General features: G+C 44.5%; 1 protein-coding gene across 1 annotated transcript; it reads left to right on the forward strand.

Moving 5' to 3' along the window:
* The first annotated feature begins 1148 nt into the window (after positions 1-1148).
* bicdl1 (BICD family like cargo adaptor 1) lies at positions 1149-16962 on the forward strand. Its single transcript, XM_041042848.1, has 10 exons — positions 1149-1541; positions 2931-3146; positions 10524-10640; positions 12085-12231; positions 12403-12582; positions 12708-12926; positions 13779-13922; positions 14507-14637; positions 15261-15381; positions 16786-16962. Exons 1-10 carry the CDS (start codon positions 1149-1151, stop codon positions 16960-16962), a joined length of 1845 nt encoding a protein of 614 aa, XP_040898782.1.
* Positions 16963-20983: the final 4021 nt, after the last annotated feature.

A 20983-nucleotide genomic window follows, 5' to 3' on the forward strand; every position in this document is an offset into this window, starting at 1 on the left:
AAACCTAGGTTACTCATTACCCACTATTCTGAATGTTACATTGTTACATATATTATTTTAATAATATATACTATTACAGCATTTAATGTTAAAGCAGGCGAAAGGGGAACTCATTTTAATTGCTTTCTATGCTATAAGGTTGATATAACAATGCAACACATTTTATAAAATCCTAATCAGCAAAATAACAGCCAATCTGCCAAAATATCAGCCGAGGTCATTTGTCAGGGATATGAAAAACCATTTGTGTCTGGAGATCTGATGGTTACAGTGAAAACAAATGCGTGAAAGTGTCTTTTTTCATATGGGTATTATAATGTGGGTACTAGTTTGCTCTAACAGGCTATTATTTAACATCATAGTAATATATCAAAACGTAAATTATACCCACCATCATATCGGGTTTTTTTTTTGTTTTGTTTTGCCTTTAAGCACCAGTTTTTGGAAAATGTACTTTGATGGGGTTTTATTTTAAATCACTGCTTCACCGTTTCAAACGATGGATACTGCATCATTTAGGCAACGGTCTGTTCTTATTTTATCCATTCACGTGCTCATTTACTGGTTGTCACAGATGTGTGAGAGAAGCACCAAAATATGGCGCTATCGTTTTTAGCCAATGGGCTGGCCGCTTGTAACAGGTTGCAACTGGCGTCACTACCGTGGCGGGAACGCGCATTCAAGAAGGAAAAGAGGTTGAGAAGGCATCGGGATCGCGCTCATCTGTTTGGCTGGCAAATGCCTCCGGTCTAAAAGGCCGACCATTATGGGGGACCCAGGACCCCGAGACGGCGTGGACCCTGACCGACCGACCGCTACGCAGAGCTCATCGAGGCGGTTTATACCGGGATAAAACATTTTGCGTGTCCAATTATAATCAGCCAGTCAGGGAGCTGCAGACGAGGCGGTGTTTGCTGGTGATTCAATCAGAGTCAGACTGGTGGCTTAACAAGCAGAGAGGGACGTGAGGAAACTGGAGAGAGAGCAGTTTACAATCTAACTGGGCCCAGCTCTGAATTTCGAGAATGATGGATGGATTGTCGATAACAAGCCGGTCCGGTCAGCCCAGCCCAGTCAGAGCAGGGTGGGTTCATCCGGAGTGAAATCAGTCGGCTCTTATCTGTTGGCTTGTCCTCCGCCGGGCGGCGATGTCCGCTTTCTGCCTAGACCGGCAGACGTCTGCCGTGGTTTCAGCACCACTGGAACTGGACAGCGACTGCATGGAGCCCCGGGCCAGCCCCGCCGCTCAGGAGCCCGGCGGCTTTCAGGGTCACCCGCTGCGGCACGCCGGCTCCGGAGGCCTCGGTATGGCCTTGGAGGAGGAACTGGCCATGCTTACCGGAGAGCGGGACGACGAGGAGGAGCTGTCGGACCTAGAAACGCCTGCGGTGGGGCACAACGCAGACTTATTGTCGCTCTTCCGTCAAAAGGAAAAAGACTTGGTTTTAGCTGCTAAACTCGGCAAAGCGTTGCTGGAGAGAAACCAAGACTTGACCAAGCAATATGAGAAAATGCACAAAGATCTCAACGAGAAATTAGAGGTAAACTAAGACAAGAACATGCTATGTACTCTAGCTTTAATGCTGCCATAAGCCTAAATCTGGTTTGTCCTCAAAATGCCATAATCCTTTAGCCAAGTTTGGGCCTTCACAGTGTAAACAAACTCAAGAGGATCCTAAGAAATGCTGCCTGTAGAGCTTCACATTCAAGCTACCAGAGAAAGGGGGGGGGGGGGGGTTCATCTAGCATGATTTCCTTTTTTATAGAAGTGTATGATTGTACCTAATGTGATATTAGCTGGGAACTAGCTTCACAGAGCGAACTGAAACCTGCTGGTCACTGTGATCCAGAGAAAGAAAGTGAACTACACCACCTGCAGCAGCCACGCTAACAAAAATGTGGAGCATAGTCTGTGGTTTCTTTCACATATCATGTTTACAGTAAATGCTGTGCAACTGAGCTGTTGTTCTTGTTGTTTTCAAAATCCTTCACACAAGCCAACACGTGGCCCGAGAAACCACAAAGACTAATCCTGTGGCTGTCCAGGGCCAACTGTATCTACTGTACATCTGTTCGGCCCTTTGATCCATATTCATCCCCATGTTGGAGCTCAGAGAAATAAGCCGCCTCCTAATGTCAGGCTCTTCTTATTATTGATGTTGTTACAGCTCCTGGTATCCTGTTCTGACAGGGATTGCTGTTGTTTGTGGTCCTGTTTTGAATATCTTTGATCTCTCCTTTTGTTTGGACATTTACCCAGAGATGAAAATAGTGACCACAAAGATGCCAGCTGCTTCAAGCCTTGGACTTTAACCATAATAACAACTCTCATTCAAACTCTGGCAGCCGCCGGTGGTGCAGTGCATCTGCTCACCGTTCATTGCCATCCAGAGAAAAGAAAGAAGCGTCTTATTATCTGAACTGTCACTCCAGGAGCCAGGGACACAAGAGATTGGTTCAATCCAAAATCCCCACATTATATCCCAGACTGCACCAGATTCAATTTGTGTCTTCATCTTATATCCCCATTGCAGTTATTGCCACTTCTCTGAGCGTTTTTATGTCTTATTTTGTTAACAAAACTTCTCTTTCTGGTGTATGGTGCAGACTTTCTTCATTGTTAACATCATATAAGAAGTGAAGAATGACAGTTTGAGCCCTTAAAAAAACTAGATTTGCCTTAATTGTTGAAAAGTTTAATGAGGAGATCAAGTTGCCATCCTGCACTTTTTTACCTTCAGCGAAATATATTTCTGAGGATTGAGCACAACTTCCTCTGTTTGTTGAAGCACCAGCATCTGTGTGACGTCTCTTATATTGTCACACCCTCAGTGTTTTCATTTGGTGCTTATGCTCTGTAAAATACCAAATTGCTGTACATCAAATCAGGGTTTAACCCTATCACCCTCTCTCCCCTCATTCACATGCAGCACTTGGAGCAGGAGAAGCATGAGTTGCGTCGACGTCTGGAAAGTCGAGAGGGGGAGTGGGAGGGCCGCGTGGCCGAGCTGGAGACGGATGTCCAGCAGCTGCAGGGAGAGCTGGAGCGCCACCAGGTCCAGCTGAGAGAGGCTGACAGGGACAAGACCAAGGCCATCAGTGAGCTCTCTGAACAGAACCACAGACTGCTGGAGCAACTCAGTAGGGTGAGCAGTGTGTGTGTGTCTGTGTGCTTCAAATGAACAGAGGACTGAGCCAGTCTGTATGGAAAATTTAAGTAGTCTGGGCTTTCAGTTAGCGAATCACATGGTCTTAATGCTGCTTTAGACTTCCACCCTTCCAAGAAACATTTCTCATGGAAATGCCAGTGTGTGTGTGTGTGTGTATGGTATGCGTATCTCCCTGGCCTGGCCTTGGGGCCACTCTGTCCAATTCAAGTGTGCCTGGCTGACATGACATAAGGTGCTCAGCCAAGTGAAGATTCATCATCCCTCAGGGGGGAATCTACCTCCTTTCGGGCTGTCGCTCTCTAACTTCACCTGAATTATGCCAACTCATCAATATGAAAGCGGAGCTTCCGGGTATTACGTTGAATAATTCAGAATGATTGGACTGCACACTTATGCAATAGCACTATGCATATTGACAGGTAATGTGAGTGCAGTTATTATGAGTGGCAGAGCAGAAAAGCTTTGATATGAGACAGGTAGAAAAACAGACAGAGACAGACAGAAAAGATACATGCAGACATATATAGCAGTGCTCAGGGCTGACATGAGGACCTGAGGCCGTGTTCTTGCTGATGCACTGGACACACATCACGGCGAACTCAGATCGGCAGCAGATGCAGATTGAATGAGCTGAGAGCACTGGTGTTTGTAGCTCCAGCTGATGAATCCTTTGCTAAGGAGCTCAAACAGTTCAGTCAGCTCAGTCTACACCAAAACAAGGACACTTTATCCATACACAGCCTCCATACTAAATGTAAATGCTGTGTCAAATGTCCTTGTTAATTTGCCAACTCTTTGGCTTCATTCCCACGCTAGATAAGGTAACATGGATTATCACTGCAGCCATATAGAATATTCATATCAATATTCATATTTCCTAAACAGTATCTCATGCTTTAGCCGCTGTTATGTCACAGGGTTGAGTTTTGGTTTTCACCAACAGCATGCGTCCTTGCCTGTCAGAGGGATATACAGTCTAAACACCTGTAAGACCATTATATCAACTTAAGGGCTGTAAACAGAGGCATCACAGTGTTGTCAGCTGCCAGGCAGGCTGGCAGTGGGTGCAGAGCCTACATTTCAGGATGCCCAGAGCTGCGTATACAAAGGTTGACAAGCCAGTACAGGTGCTTTGATAACCCCGTCAGCACTGCTGTCTATGGCAACGCTCACACTTGTGTGTGTTGTGTCCCCTCCTGGGATAAGATAAGACCTGATGCAGGGCACACGCTGTTCAGGGAGCAGAAGGCTCTGTGTGGTTGATTTTAACCCTCAGCTCACCGCTGAGCAGAGCAGTTGTCCTTATTGTCTTGATCAGATTAAATCAGCCTCTGCCCTATCTTGCCCCAACTCCGTCATCACTTTGCAATCAGGGCCTGTGCTGGATGGGTCAGTCACTGTGGATTGCAGCAAAAGCTGGCACTTAGCATAATTAAACAGCATTTAATTTAATTGAAACCTGGGTGTGGGCGTCTATAAAGATATTCCCTGAAAGTGGTCTGTATTGTGTTTTGGGGGAGAGCATATCTTGTGGTCTTTGTGACTCAGTGAAATTCATGAGACCTAATTGACTCCATCGATCCAGATCTCATGATTCAGTGCGTTGGGCAGACAGAGGGAGACCTGCTGGGTAATAGAATAAATGAGGTCAACCACAGTGCTCTCTCTCTCTCTCTCTCTCTCTTTCTCTCTGTCTTTCTTGCTTTCTTCTCTCTTTCTCTGTCTGGGCTCATTACTAAGCAATGGGCTGTGACTAAGTAATGTTAACTGTTTACAGCTCTGAGTGACTGTAACTGTAACTGTCCTGAGGAAACCTGCAGCAGTGACACCACTGGAGGTGGCTATTTTCCCCTGCCCTACGTAGTTCATGTAATGGTTAACTCTTTAACTGGAGCAGCACATGCTTCTCTGTCTATCACATGGTTATGAGCTTATTATTGCAGTTCTCTGAGATGCCTGCTGGAAATTACATTTCAGAGTGACTACTGAGGACCAGGATCCTAACTGACAGGGCAACAACATCCACAGCCTCTGGGTTAACAATAACACACAAACAGGGGATGCTAATGAAATAACTGGTTTGTCGGTGCGAGTACAACACTGTGGAGGACAAAAAAGGACTTATTAGCCAATAAATAAATAAATAAATAAATAAATAAATAATTGCATATGTTATGTGATTAAAAGTATAATAAATGTATGCTGAAGTTAATGGACAAATAAATGAATAAATAAATGAATACTGGTAATTAATCAGGACATAAGTAATCACATTTCATAAAATTAAAACATCTCTGTTTTAATTTCATGTATTAAATGAAATATTGATTTTTTTTTGCATTTATTTATGGATTTATTCATATAAGAATAAGTCATTTTTTGTCCTCTATATAACTACAAAGGGTGATTTCTAAAGCAAATCTTTCAGCCTGAAAGTAGATATATAAAAACGGCACATCGCCCTCCTGACGACTCAGGAATCTGTTCTTAACGGAGCCTTCATTTGGATGCAGTGGGATGACCTTGAGAAGGCAGGGCACTCCATAGGAAGTGATGTAAGTCATGGGGTAAGATGCAGCGCTGAGGGGATTAGGCTGTAATCCGTGCTAATAGCCTTGCCATATGCATTCAGTCCAGAACCAAAACAACTCCAGTCCATACTCAGCTTAATTAATAACAGCAGGTAACTTAGATATATTTTTTTGCAAAGAAGATCGAAAAATTTAATCTTCAGCTCTGCCGTCTCATCATTTCCTGGGCTGACACACATACCCCCTGTGGTTATTCCTCTGTGGGTATATGTGTCTGGACATGTTTAAGCGAATCTGTCAACTCTGCTGAAAAATCTATACATAATATTCAAAACGCCAAGAGAAATTATGTGTCATTGATCCAAGAGATGAGCCTCTGAGGTGTGTGCGAGTCTGTATGGGTGGTTGTGTGCGAAGATAGCCAGTCTCCTCAAGCCTAATCTGATCAGAGTGAACCAGCAGGAAAGGGACCTTTCTCTAATTACATCACCACACATGCTCAGAGAAGCCTGGGGATGCACTGACTCCAGCATAATTGCCTGCATGCATTATGGACACGGTCAATTCCACTTCCCTCAACCTCCAGAATTTACCTCATTAAAATCTGACAGCAGCCTCCAGTGACTCATCAGAGTTGTTTATTTGAGGCTATAGAGGAACAATACCATTTTTTTTACTTGTCTTTTACAACAATTTAACAAGCAGGGCGTAATGTGAATATTTTTGAATGACAAATGCAGAAATCTGGTGTCAGTGCTGTGTATCCAGATCACACTGCACAGGATTCAGTTTCACTCCTCCTTTTACAACCTGCAGTCAGTGGTTGAACACGGTCCCTGGGCGTCTGTCCAGCTATCTCTTTCCTTCACATCTAGTCACCGGAGCACATAACGTCTGCCTCCCATCAGTCCAAGGTAGCTGTTGCTCCCAGGATCAGCTGTGTGACTGGTACGTATTGTCACTCTGAGGATGTGTTATGCAACCGTTTGAAAGTGGGGTTGCCCATCCTCCATAAGTCTAGACACGGCAGCGCTCTGTGAAAGTGACTAAGGAATATACCAGAAGCACTGAGACCACAAGTCACAGCTCCACCAATCCCACTTCTCCCTGGTTGCTATGACAACCAGAGTGACATGCAAATTGGAAGCTCCATGTGTTGTTACCATGGGAATGTGCTCCACAGAAAGGCCCAGGGACACAAATAGTTTGATGCTAGGTTGTGCTACCAAAGACCCATGATGCACCTGCAGTCAAATCTGCCAGATCATGCTCCTCAACCACAGACCGCCTGCAACAGGAGTGATATACTCTTTTCAGGTTTGGGCTCTCCTCCTCCTCCTCGTGGACACTGACTGCACAGTATTTGCTCAGGTAAATGGCAGAGTAAAAAGGCTGGAAAGGATGTGTCTCTCTACTGAGGACACTGTGGCAGCAGTCTGGTTTGCCCCCTGTTTGTCCTGTCATGCTGATAATGCTTGATCTGGGATATCTCAGGAATTTATGTGCAGATTAAGCTCCTCTCTGCAAAACAGGCAGTCTGCAGTCAGCTCTGTGTGTTTTTTTTTTTTTAACATGATCTCTGTCAGCTTACTGGGCCAGTGGGTCAGATGTCACGACACCACTGTGACCTGTTGCTGCACTGGCCTCCTCTGGCTGCACATCTGTTTCCCACACACAGGTCACAGCATCAGGCAGCTGTCACATACAAACCATAGACTATAAGACATGGACGTAGCACCCGCAACGTCACCCATTGGTTTCGGGGAGTCGGTTTCGTGACCAAACCATGGGCATTTGAGCTGCGCCATCTTGGATTTTAGTGGGAGCCAGCCGAGAACCCGGCCACTTAGCTCGGAGCAACCGAGCTAGCTTAAGGCTAATCAGCTAGGCTAACAAGCTAAGCGGCAGCTACACGCAGCTACATCCACCACACGACAGTCCCCGAGTCCGACCCGACTAGCTCGACCCCGTAAGACCGCGACACACAGCATACAACAGAGATCATAATGTTGCTGCTGTTTTAAACCTGACTGTTTCAGATAGAGAGGTTTTAGATGGAGCTGCAGAGTTTGGTGGAGTTGGGGGGGAATTTATTTCTAGCCTATTATTTAACTGTGAAACAATCATTATTTCATATTAATAAATATATTAAAACGTTAAAACATAATAATATATTAAAATGTTTAATAACATTAAACAAAAACAACAGCAGCTGCTTACTGACGGACCTGCTCTGTCCATGCAATGTCGGACTTTTTAAACAGAAAAATGAGACGAAATAAAATTGTAGCCTAGTATTCCCGCAATAAACGGACTCTGAGAGCACGGAACACACCGCAACAGCGTTCCTAACATTAGCTGTTCCGGTCCTCTGTCTGTATCAGCAGCGACCATAGATCGGCAATGAAGTCATAAGCCAGCGGCAAATATGCTAATATATGCTAATTAGTGCAAACACCCAGGTACAATAGTGAGAAATTTACTTACCGAAAAAACTGCAACACAGACTCCTTCGACGGTCGGTTAGTACAGTCTACACTACAACAAGCCCTGTATGTCACAAAAACCTATCCGAACACTGGCAAACAAACACGGACACTGCAGCCCCTGTCAACCGCTGGAGGTAGCCGGAGGCCTCTGGATGTAGCCGCCTAGCTCAGCCGATGCTTTAGCAAAGAGCTAACTGCCAGTGACCATCTATGGGGATGTCACTCAACGTAACCAAGCCCTAATTTATTTAAGAATTTGAACGCAGCCTTTTGAACGCGGAAGGGATCCTCACTGCTGAAACCTACAACTGATGAAGACATCAGCTCATAATAATACAAGGTTGATCCAAGGCTTGAATACTGTTATATATTTAAACAGTTAAGTTAAATATTCAGCAAATGACGACTGATGAATGTTATCCACTCAGTATAAACCATAGTCAGTATGTTTTGTGATTGACAACTTGACGTACACGTTTTGACTTTGTCCTCAGTTTGTAAACTCCATCTTTTTGTTGTTGAAAGTATAATAATTAGTAGAAAGTATTTCCAGCCATGATTAATGGATATACAGGGAGGAGATTACATTTTCCAGCATGGTGGAAATAATTTAATCATTGTTATTGTAATGTCACAAAATAACTTATGGTAAAATAACTTATGGTTCCCATGCAGTGCACCTTAAGAATTCATAATCTCTCTGTAATAACATTGCCCTGGGAGGTGGATGATTAATAGATTTATTGTAAGTACTCAAAAAAGAGTGCAGATAACCTCTGCCCAAGTATTAGAAACATTTTATGTGAGGAGAACTTTTGACTTTTTTTTATAGGCAGTTTTTAACAATCCTCTTGTAAAAATCACTCCAGGTTACAACAGAGGAGACACAGTGCTTAGACAGTGTTAGCTTCTTTTAAGAGCAGAGCCCCAGAACGATGGAGCTGAAGCAGAGTCGTCCTGGCAGCTTGTCCTCTCCACAGGCTCCCAGCAGAACACTAACACAGACTACAACCAGTGTTACCTAAGGACAGAAGTGAACTGAAGTAAGATAATGTATCTACAGGACCAGCTGCTCAGCCTCTGTAAACCTCTGTGAGCTTCCTGAGGAGCTGCTGCAGTGTGTAGTGCCACCTAGAGGCTGCAATTCATAATGATAAGTCATCTTCAGTTTCACTCAGCACATCGTGATCAACAGACAAACCTAAATAAAAATATACAGATCATTAGAAGTTAACACTTCCTTGCTTAAAGTTTTTTTTGGCCACTGACATATGCATCATGTTTGGCCTCCTCAGTGAGCTGTAAAAAGTGAGTCATTTCTAGGATTTTGCTGTTGCCATGGCAGTGATGATAATGTGAACGGTAGCTTCCTGAGTGCAGCTTTATGCTAATGAAGCCCCAGCCAGGCATTGTGTTGTCTGAGCCCACCTGTCCAACAAGATCAGCTGATGCACTGCTTCCCTCTGCTGCTGCAGCTCTGGACAGTACAAATACTGAGCAGTGGACTATTTACAGCTTTTAAAACAGGCCATGACATTTGGGTAAAATTGTGCTTTCAGAGGAAGAGCTATTAAACAGACCACCGACAGGAACAGACTGCATCAGTAACACTGAGTACACTGTGAACATCAGTGTGTTTATGCATGTCGACATGCATGTGTGTGTGCGTGTGTGCTTACACTTCCTATCAGACTCCAGTGAGTCACCTCAGTATCATAGTAAGGGAACAGAGACTAAAGAGCTGCTGTGCAATCTTTCTTGTCTAACTGAGCTGTTAATGTAACAGTTTAACAATGTGCTGTTGTATCAACATTACAGAGAACATTAATTAAAGTCTGTATACAGGTCTACTGCATGTGTGGAAAAAAAAAGTTGCATGGAGTCTTTTGTGGGGGATCTGTGTGAAGTCAGCTGGGGCTGAAGACTACAGGTCTGAAAATTAAAAAATTCCTGGGGGTGTGGAGTTAGACAGAGGCGAGCTTACCAGACCTCTGTAGCTTTCCCCTCGTCTCCACTGCAGGCTACAGGCTCCAAACTCCATTAGCTACTCCTAGCATAGCACACCTGAATCTCTGGCTAAACTGTCAGTGGTCAGGTTGCATTGTGGGTAACGTAGGCACCAGGCTTTGACAAGAAGAGTGTGTGGAGAAAATAACAAGGTATCTGTTTCTGCAGCATCGATTCTGATCTTTTTTTTGGCCTACTGTGAGTCTGTCAGTGTTACAGAAGTGCAGCAATAAATCAGTAGGATTAACTCTTAACACTCTTAAAGTAAAAGCAGAATGATTTAAGACAAATGTTCTGTGTCTGTCTGTCTGTCTGCCTCTGTCCAGGCTGCAGAGGTGGAGAAGCAGCTGTCCACTCAGGTCCATTCATTACGGGACGACTTCAGGGAGAAGAGCATGTCTACAAGCCAGCACATGACACGACTAGAGACTCTACAGGCTGAGGTGAGCCACTATCACTATACATCACTTGATGCTAAGTGCATTTGATTGAAGTGTACTTTTTAGAGTGAACACACAGTGTGAGCAGTCACCTGCAAATCCTGCTAAAGGAAAACACGTCTTTCAGCAAATGCTACTGGAACTGTTTCCTCTGCCAGGGCACTTTCTCTAAATCTTTATCTTTTCCTCTCTCTCTGTAATCTCTCCTCACCCATTCCTCCTCCCCTCACCCTCCTTCCGTCATGGTTGGAGCAGCAAGGGCTAGAAGTGAGTGGTTACCGATCGCTGTCTGTCGGCCACACTGCATGCTGCATGTGAAGTCTTGTAAAACTGTAGAAACAAGGATTGCACCGTGATTTTACTTTGAATTTACAGCTGCTTCTACTCTGTCCAATGAAATGAGTTGATCACAGGAATCAATTTGGATCTAATGTTGTCACAGAAAGTTAAAGGGAACAGAAGCTCACATGGAATTTATATATAAATTAAAAAAAAAATCAGTATTTGACACATCCTTATGGCAATCCCTGTTTCCTGAGATTGCGCATGAAAAACATGCTTGGTAATCAGAGCATGAGATGTGTTGTGATGTCAGTGGTGATCATATACGATATCAGCCAAATATGTTATGAACAAAGGTTTTATGTTAGTGCATTAAAAACAGCCGAGATTTCCCTGTAGCTTCTCTTCAAAGCTGGGCAGAAAACACCCAGACTGCAGAGCCTGTTCTATAATTGGGAGAAGAGGCTACTGTTCTATATTTGGCTGAGGTACTGCAATGTCTGGGTGCCCCCACTCTTCTAACGCTTTGCCTTTATATGACGAGCTGATGACTAATGGCTTTTTGCCCTATTTGTGTAAAGACAGAAACTATAGCAAAAATATATCCAGAACTTGGGCAATGTAGATGAACACATGGCTGTGAAAACAACTGATCCACACGTAAGCTGCTGCGCTGTGAAGTAGGTTACCAGATGTAGGTCAAAAGCAGGAGGGATAAAAATGAACAAGAACTGATGTTAGTTTAATGGGGAAAGCTGCTCAGGCAGCTGAAAAGAAAAAACAACTCATGAGGAGCTGTGGTGCTGCGATGCTAGCCTTCAGCAGAGGGCCGTTACACAGTCATGGTAAGGACTGAGCTGACATCAAGCTTTGTGGAGACGCTAACATATCATACCAAAACATTCCCGAAGACGAGGGTGGCAACTAACGCCTACGCCCGTGCTAGGCAACAAACATTCTTTAGACCAGTGGGAGTACTTTTTAATCTTGTGTAAGCGCCCAGCTTGCCTCAGAGTCAGGAACACAACAAAATTTAGCCTTTAATCAGATCCATAGCTGCCCATTTGTCTACTATCGACCAGGAAATCTAAACAATCCTCAGTTTCTCCACTTAATGCCTATTTCCTGTGGTGAAGTAACTAACCGGTGCTGTCTGACATGTTAGATTAAGATGCTGTCAGAGAGGAAGATGGAGCTGGAGCGCAGGATGCACGCCATGCTGGAGGAGAACGAGCTGCTACAGAGTACAGTGGACGACCTCAGAGAGAGGACGCTGGTGTTGGAGAAGCAGTGTCACGAGAAGGACCTACAGGTACGGAGACACGCATGAAGGACTCTGAGATGTCTGAGGGTGGCTACTACCTTCTGTACCTCTACAGGTCTACAGCCTGTCCTTAAATTAGTCCTCACCCCTGTCAGAGCTCTACAGGTATTCAAACTGTGCTCTGTTAAGGCCCAGTTTTGTCTCCTTTGTCATGTCTAGTTGCGACAGAGCCAGCTGGAGCTCCAGGAGGTTCAGGTGTCCCACAGGCAGCTGACGGCTCAGCTGGAGGAGCTGACAGAGGAGCACAGCCTCCAAAGCCTCACCCCACACCCATCCAGCCTGCTGTGTGAGATAGAACAGAGCATGGAGCAGGAGGAGCAGGAGCAGGAGAGGGAGCAGGTAGTTATTATTACAACTCTAGGATTATGTTTCATTGAGTCTTAGTTTGTTTTCACCCGCTGTCAGCACCAGGCAGGTGGGTAACTCGTATCTAAACATTCTCTCCCCCTCGCTTGTCCGTTTAGTTGCGTCTTCAGCTATGGGAGGCCTACTGTGAGGTCCGCTCACTCTGCTCCCATCTCCGGGGAAACGACGTCACGGACTCGGCGCTGTCCACTGACTCTTCCATGGACGAGTCCTCTGAGACGTCTTCAGCCAAGGATGTGCCTACGGGCAGCCTCCACACCAGCCTTCTGGAGCTACGGAGGCTAACGCAGAATCTGCTGGATGGCAACGAGTCCACGGTAATGAACAACACTCTGGCAGCTGGGCAGCACTGGAAAAATTTTCGTTTTTAAGAAGGAGCCAGGAAGAGATATGGTGGTGACCAGGGGCGTATATTCTGTCTGAATTAAACTGGTTTTGAAAATGAAATGGAGCAGTAAACTGTGGCAGACAGAACAGGTTTTGTTGTGTTCTTGTCTCCGCTCACCTTCTTGTTTTCTGCAGCTAGTAAAATGATGTATGATGGAGACACAGTAAGTAACAAAGTGAAGTAATGTAACAAAACTAAAGTCTAACAAGATCTTACCCTGTTATATTTATCTCTCAGCAGGATCGGATCTACTGCACATGTTTATCATAAAACCCAGCCCTATCAGTAGCTGTCTGTCTACCACGCAGATTGGACTCTGTGGAGTTAATCTGAAGTTGGGGAATTCCAAAGGAACTTGGAAGGAAGTGATTAACCAAAATAAAAATTAATTCAGTATTAGAATATTTATTCTCTTACTTGTTGAGCTGTTTGCTTGCATGTTGACAGATGTTACATTTTTGCACATTCAGCTCATGTGTTGTTTGCAATTAAACAATCTTCTTTTTATATACTTCCAAGTCTCGTTTTGCCCTCAACCTTACTGTGACTTTACAGTTGCACATCGGTTCCTGTAGAACCTATGAAATAAAATGTTACCTAAAGGGACACTTATCCTCATAAAGTTCATGATGCTGCAAAGCTGAAACAAACTGTTGAAGATTTACAGCTTAATAATGCTTTAACAGGATACATCCTCTGTGGGCCTATGTTAGACACACACAACAATGAACTGTGAGCACTGGCAATCCATAAACAGTGAGAGTGTGTTGTGTGTTGAAAGGGCTCACGGCGCAGTGACGAGGAGGCTCTGGAGGAGCAGGTGAGGAAGCTGGGAGAAGAGCTGAGGGAGGCCAGAGAGCTGTACGAAGCTGAGCAGGACAAAACACGCAGAAACGAGGAGGAGCTGCTGCAGCTGCACAATCAGGTACCGACGTCTGTCACACACCTGCGCACGTGCACTACCCATCTGCATTGTAAAATGTAAACAAACACATGAGAGATTAGGTGAGGAAGCACTTGAGCTGAAGGCAAAACTCTATTCGCCGCAGCTCTGCTGCTAATCATATGAAAGGTAGAGTGTCAGACAGCCCTCATTAATTCAAGATCACATCCAGTCTGTCCTGATGGAATAACATTGCATTAAGTAGTGCTCACGTCTGAGAATAATGTTTGGACAATCCCAGTGCTGCACATGTAGTTCTCCCCAGCTTGTGAGCCAGAGTGAATTTGATGTATATTGTTTGTAATGTGGGACATTGCTCCGACCTTGTCTTCTTTCTGTGAGGACATCTCACTCCCTCCTGTTGCTTTGAAATGCCATCAATGCCCCCCCCTCCCCCCCACACACACACACGGGGGGCCACTTGTTTTCCCGCTGAACTGGGTCAACTAAACATCTCACACATGAGCAACCTTCTGTGTAACTTTACCATTAAAGCCTGGAAGCAATCTTGAATTTATGAGGTCCGTGTCTCACGGATCTGGCTTATTCTCCCATGTGACCTGCAGATGGCGCTGCTCTCTGTGGAGATGTGCTCTCTCCGGGAGGAGAACCAGAGGATGAGGATGATGGCTGAAGTCCGAGAACCCAGCGAGCAGCTCCAGAGTGCTATCAGAGACCGAGACGACGCCATAGCCAAGTAGGAACAAATCACATCATAAAATGAATACAGCGCCACACTGACGCAGCTGTAAATCCTAATAATGGTCACGTTCACTAGTAATTATATAGAACATGTAGAACATTGCAGGCCTTCTATAGTAAATATACTGTCCTTATAATATATAATAAATATTCTTCATAAACTCAATTAGATGTTTTAAGGACAATCCGTTTTATTACATCTTGGACATTTTTTATTACCCACGCTGCTTATGAACATCACAGTTTACAGATCCTCCTCTTCGTTCAACTTTGACCTTCTGCTCTTACTGTTGTGGTGCAAAGACTGTGTTCCCAGTTATGACTCTGCTATGACTTTTTTCATAACCAATAGAAATGATGATCAGAAGCATATGAATATGAAGCTGTTGAGATGCTGCTAGATGAATCTTGTTTAGCTTTGGAGCTTGTCTAGGCTGTCTCCCTGTGTTTCCAGTCTTTGTGCTAAGCTAAGATAACTTTGTCTGGCTTTATCTTAGCTTTATATAACAGACGGACGTAATATTGATATTCTCTTCTAACTCTGAATTCCCCAAACAGTCAAACTGTTGTACTTGTCGTACTCGTAGGACACCTCTAGTGTCTCTGTGTGTCTTGCAGAAAGAAAGCGGTGGAGATGGAGCTGGCCAAATGTAAAATAGACATAATGTCTCTGAATAGCCAGCTCCTAGACGCCATCCAGCAGAAGCTCAACCTGTCGCAGCAGCTGGAGGCCTGGCAGGTGGGTCAAAGGTCACAAACGATTTATTAGTAAAAGCCTGACAGTCCTTTTGTAGCATCTTAGAACAGCCATTTTTAATGTTGTTACATAAAGAAAACTGTTGTGTAAATATAGTTTCTGGATGAATTTTGTTCATCCAATTGAATGAATTCAGCAGACTATTATAAAGAACGTACACAAGAATGAAATGACACTAACTGCTAGAACAGTTCATTTTCCTTCCCTCCCCCGTCACTCGTGTTCAGTGTCAGTATATTTTAACACTGTGCACATACACTAAACCACTCAGTTAACCTCTGAGGGTGTATGTCAGTTTGCTGGCTGTGGGTGTCAGAAAGGAAACATAGCCTGAGGACACTGTGTGTGTGTGTGTGTGTGTGTGTGTGTGTGTGTGTGTGTGTGTGTGTGTGTGTGTGTGTGTGTGTGTGTGTGTTCCCTCCCTCCCCCTCCTCATCCCTAACTAGCAGCTCTTTCCTCTCTCTTCTCCCTGCCTACAGTTTGCCTCCTCAGGGCTCTTTACTGTTTGGCTCTTGTGGTTTCTGATCTAGTGGCCTTTCTCAGCTTCCGTACCACCCTTTCTCCCCTGTGGTACCCCCCCTCCTGCCTTAGAGGTGAGCCCGAGCTGCGCCATCTCGCAGTATCACCGTGCACTAACCCGTCTACGCCACGCTGAGCCATTCCATGCCACAGTTAACTGACTCAGGAGAAAAGCCCATCCCATCTCCCCTTCTCTCTGAAACCATTGACCATCACAGAGAACCATCCAAACCCTCCACCCTCTCCCTCCACCTGTCTCTCTCCACACACCTGTAGCTTCTAAATGAATGTTTTGAGGAGGTGGGTCCACTGGTCACCCTCCCTGTTGAGAGATGACATCGCAGACATCAAAAACACACCTGTATCCCCAGTAGATCTTAATGCTTCTCAGGTGCATGGTTAAATTTATGCTGCTTTACAGTGAGTGATATTAGGTAACATCCAAAGTTAGAAGACTAATAAACACTAATAAAATGTGTGTGTGTGTGTGTGTGTGTGTTTGAGTGGGTGAGTGAGAAGCTAATTGTGAGCTTTGGATAAAAGTGCTGCACACGTTTTTTAGTTTTGTTCTTCTTTTGCACATTTTACCAAATAAAGGTTTTTAATCAAATTAGCACAGACAGTCTGGGAGCATTTAGAAGAACTTAATATTTATAAGTAGAAATGTACTCAGTCTCATTTTTGAGCGATATTAAGCAGCAATAAATGATCTGCCGGGGGTGAGAGGTGATTGTGTTGTGTAATCAATACTCAACAGGTAAATCGATCGATGAGCCCAATCTCCTCAAAACTTGCCGCCATATTTCCTCTCTGTGTGACGTTTCTCTCCTGCGTTTCTCTGATTCACTCCTCTGTCCTTGGCTTCAGGATGATATGCACAGAGTGATTGACCAGCAGTTGATGGACAAGCACCAGGACGAGTGGCGCTCGGCCCCCTCCTCCCTGTCAGGGTCATCGAGGGCCCACGGCGGTCAGTCCTCCAGACGAGCTCACCGCCTTTCTGACCGGGACAAGAGACTTTTCTCTTTTTTCAAAAAGAACTGAGCCCTGTTGGGCTGGGCCTGGGCACGGCAGACAGACAGAGACAGACGAAGCAAGGGACGAGGAGGGAGCGATGTCGAAACACAGGGGTAACAACACAGCCAAAGACGGGCAGTGGCACACACTGAGGTTTGGAGGGGGGTCGTTTTGCACTTTATCTGTCCCATTGCTCTTCTCCTTACTGATTAATTGGTGACTGCTGACAGTGAGAGATAAATATAAGACTTCCCCAGAGGCTTTGGCTTAAGCCCCTCTCATAGAAAGCTACCGGTCTTACAGAACATGAACAGGGTCACAAAGTTTACCTCCAAAGAGGAAGGTTTCCTTGTAGTGCCTATGACCATCTCTACTAGCCCACTGCCAACTCTGTAGAGAGGGGAACACTATGTAGAAACTCTTATTGTATGCATCCCAGTTATCAGGCCAAGGAGTCTGGGGAAAGACGGGTGGATATGTGGGACGGTGCAGGATCGCGGGCAAAGACGGGGACAGTAGGACGGAGCTGTGCATCAGAATACGATGACGACCAGAGCAGTGAAGCTGCAGCCGACCCATGTGATCTCTCAGGTTTATTCATTTGTTCAGGGGATGTTCAGAACATGAGGCAGCAGCTTTATGCATCAGGACAAAACAAATGACATAAAGAAAGCTTATTTTCTTATTGACATTTAATGTCCCAGACCCAAACGTCCCACACAGAGTGAGATAAAGAAACTTTTAAAGGGGCACTATGGTAATTTACTTCCATACAGTGGAGGGACTCACAGTATTAATTATTAAAGCTGCACTGAACAATGTTTTCATATTAACAATGAATCAAATAACTGTGTGAAAGGGGCCTCTGGTAGCAACAAGCCCACAGAGAATTCTCCATAGAGTCTGCCATCCTCCTCAGATCCTCCACAGAGCAACTTTTTTAAAGTTAATCTTTTTTACAAACACAACTTTACTGTATTGGTTCAGTCTCAACACTGTTCAACCCAGTTTTCAGCAGCAGGCAGTGTTCGTAAACCCACTGAGTGCCAGCTTTCCAGCACCAAACAACAGACAGACACAGTCAGTGACCTGCTGGTGAATATAGTGGAGCATTTAGCAGCTAAAGAGGCAAATGTGTCCCTCAGGACCTGATGGGAGTGAAAACAAAGCTAAAAGGAGAGTGAATATTGGCCTTAAAACTAGGTTCATTTGCCAGAAATACGACTTTAGATTACTGCTAATGCTGCTCTGAGCCTGCTGTGATGTGTGAACAATTGTTTTCTAACATTTGCTAAACAACTTTAAAAGTTGATTTTTTTTTGCCTGTGCTGTGTTTACAGCAAGTTTCAATAGCCAATAAAACAAAACTGTGCAGTAAAAAAAAAATCTGAGCAGCTTTTCAAAAAGTAACAGTCACATTCAAAGCAGCAGAGGCTGAAATCTCCTGCCTTTTAGTCCCCGCTATCAAGCTCCAAAAACACTCGAGCCTACACATCCCATAATGCAACCAATGCTCTTTTTATTACACCTCTCCTGCCTAGTGAATATCCACATCTTCCACAAGTCCATTCAGTAGAATCCCCCTTTGTATTTCCGCTTGTCCCCAAAGTTAAATCCCCATGATTAAGTTTCACGTATCAGTGGAGCAGAACACAATCAGCTCTGAGCGACAGGGTCCTTAGATTAAATGAATGTATGAAAACCAGCACTTTTTGTTTGGAGCTGTCTCACGTCTGTGGTGGACTCTACGAGGCCTTCATGTTCAGCTCTGACATCTGAATAAACCTTTGGGTGGCTGGACTTCCTGACTCCGTCTGTCCAGGTGGTTTGTCCTTCTACAGTTCACATTATATTTAACATTTAAACATTTATCCTTTTTCAAAGAAAAAGACACCATCTAGCATTGTCCTCATGATGTCAATCATCTTCCTAGTTGACCAAATTTTCAAAATGTTTACATCAGCTTGAGAAGGAGGAAGAACTATGTAAAACGCTCATCAATTCTCCAAGTCAGTCAATCCAGCTCAACAATAACCTGTTGAATTTCGTGTCGTTTCAAAGGCGCGTGGGTGTACAGAAACTCCTCTGAACTTCCTCTGCAGTGGTCAACATCTGAGCTGCTTTGGTTCACCACTAATAGAAAAGGTCTACCTCCATTCTCATTGCTTCAATACTTTGTGGGCACTTTGATTTTCTTAGCTGCCGGGCTTCCGTTTTAGGTGACATATCTGTAACTCCATTGGTAAAACAGTATGACCTGAAATCTCTGAGCATGAATGACTTTACAGTGTGATGTGTCTCATGTCTGTCTGCGTTTGAACTCACGTCTAATGCAGCTGTGCAAACCTATGCAGATGTCTTCTTGTCATTTCAGCTGGTTGTTGGGAAGGATCAACCCAAAGAATGATTTTTATAAAAAATAATAGTCGAATAGGTTTGTCGAAATTAATATATTTATAAGAATAAATGCATACATTTTGAATGAAAATCTTTTTTTAGAGAGAAATATACCTGTACCCTGTTATTTGTAGGCTCTGTTTTTTCATGTGTGTCCTAACAGTGAGCAGGACGTCCACCGGTGAGCTGGACATGATCACTCATACGTATGTTTGTTTGACTGTTCGGGTGTGTGGCACGTGGCAGAACTGGGAAGAGAGAAGATCTAAGTTCTGTTCTGTCTCAAATTATTCACCTATATGATGTGGACGTTTACCGGAAACACTCATGAATCTCTGTCTTTAATCCAAGAGTGTCCCAGAATCAGCAAATTCATCCCCCACGTCAGTCCAGTTGACAGTTCTTGGTACCACTTTCTGATAAGTCAGAAAGTTCTTCCACTGCTTCTGTGTGAGTGGACGTAATCAGAAACTCTGAACAATGACAGAAACATGTTCCTCCCACAGGCAGGAACATGTTTCTGGAAAGTGAGAAAATGGGGGGAAATAAAAAAAAGTGAAACTGGACATCGGTGTGTTTGTAGTCTGAGGCTCAGAGTTTCCTCCTTCCACTGGCTGACTGACAGATCAGGATCAGACCTGCTTCTGTCTGCAGCAGGGCTTGGATTAAACTCCAGTCACTCCTGCCATCACCACGCTGTCATTTGTCTCTGTTCATGTCACAGTTTGTTAGGACAACACAGTTTCATACTTGGTTCTGTCCACATTATGTCCTAATTGCTGTTTCTGTTTCCTGTTTGTATGTATTGTTGGAGACTGTCGCTCCGACACTGTAGAGCAGGGGTGTCAAACCTGTTCCACAAAGGGCCGCTGTGGCTGCAGGTTTTAGTTCCAACCAATCAAGAACACACAGTTTGACCAATCAACTGTCTGAAGACTGAGATCAGTTGATTAAATGAGTCAAGTCTGGTGTGCTGCTGCTTGGTTGGAACAGAAACCTGCAGCCACACGGCCCTTTGTGGAACAGGTCTGACACCTCTGCTGTAGAGTGTACTGATTCATTTTCCAATCGAAGGCATTTTTAAATTCACCGTCTGCTGCGTCTTTTCTGTGGCAAACATCCTGATGCTGTGTGTGCGTGTGTGTGTGCGGTGCAGTGACAGACGGACATGCCATTGAGGGTGTGTGTTCGTGTGTGTGTGTGCTTTCTGTTGCTTGTCTCCGCTCGGTCGGATGTTATTTTGGAATTTAGTGCTTTGGGTGGGCTCATTGTGCTCCGTGTGAGTGCTTCCATTCACCACTGACTAACGGCACTGTTTCAGTTACAGAATGCTTCAGACTATTCAAAATATTTATCATGCAATTTTCTTAGCATTTTGGGGATTTTTTTTTTTGTACAAATAAATACTTTACAATCTGCTCGTCTCCTCTGACTTGGCCTAGAAATACAGACGCCTTTCTTCCTCTTCTGTTCTCAGAGTCGGGCGAGTTGGAAATAAGCTGATGAGGCTCCTCGCTTTCTGCTGAAACACATCCACAGAACAGACTGAGGGTTAGAGCTGGATCCATTCATCAACACCAAGAGTATACAGTCATATGCGCGTGAAATGGGTTAATGAAAACTGAATCAAATATTATCAAAAGGAGCCGGG

The sequence above is a fragment of the Toxotes jaculatrix genome, chromosome 7 (assembly GCF_017976425.1).
Source record: "Toxotes jaculatrix isolate fToxJac2 chromosome 7, fToxJac2.pri, whole genome shotgun sequence".
Lineage (NCBI taxonomy): Eukaryota > Metazoa > Chordata > Actinopteri > Toxotidae > Toxotes > Toxotes jaculatrix.

Coding starts and splice junctions, on each gene's coding strand:
- bicdl1 (XM_041042848.1), top strand. CDS start 1,149: ATGTCCGCTTTCTGCCTAGACCGGCAGACGTCTGCCGTGGTTTCAGCA. Junction 3,147..10,523: donor TGCTGGAGCAACTCAGTAGG/GTGAGCAGTGTG, acceptor GCCTCTGTCCAG/GCTGCAGAGGTGGAGAAGCA. Junction 12,583..12,707: donor AGGAGCAGGAGAGGGAGCAG/GTAGTTATTATT, acceptor TTGTCCGTTTAG/TTGCGTCTTCAGCTATGGGA.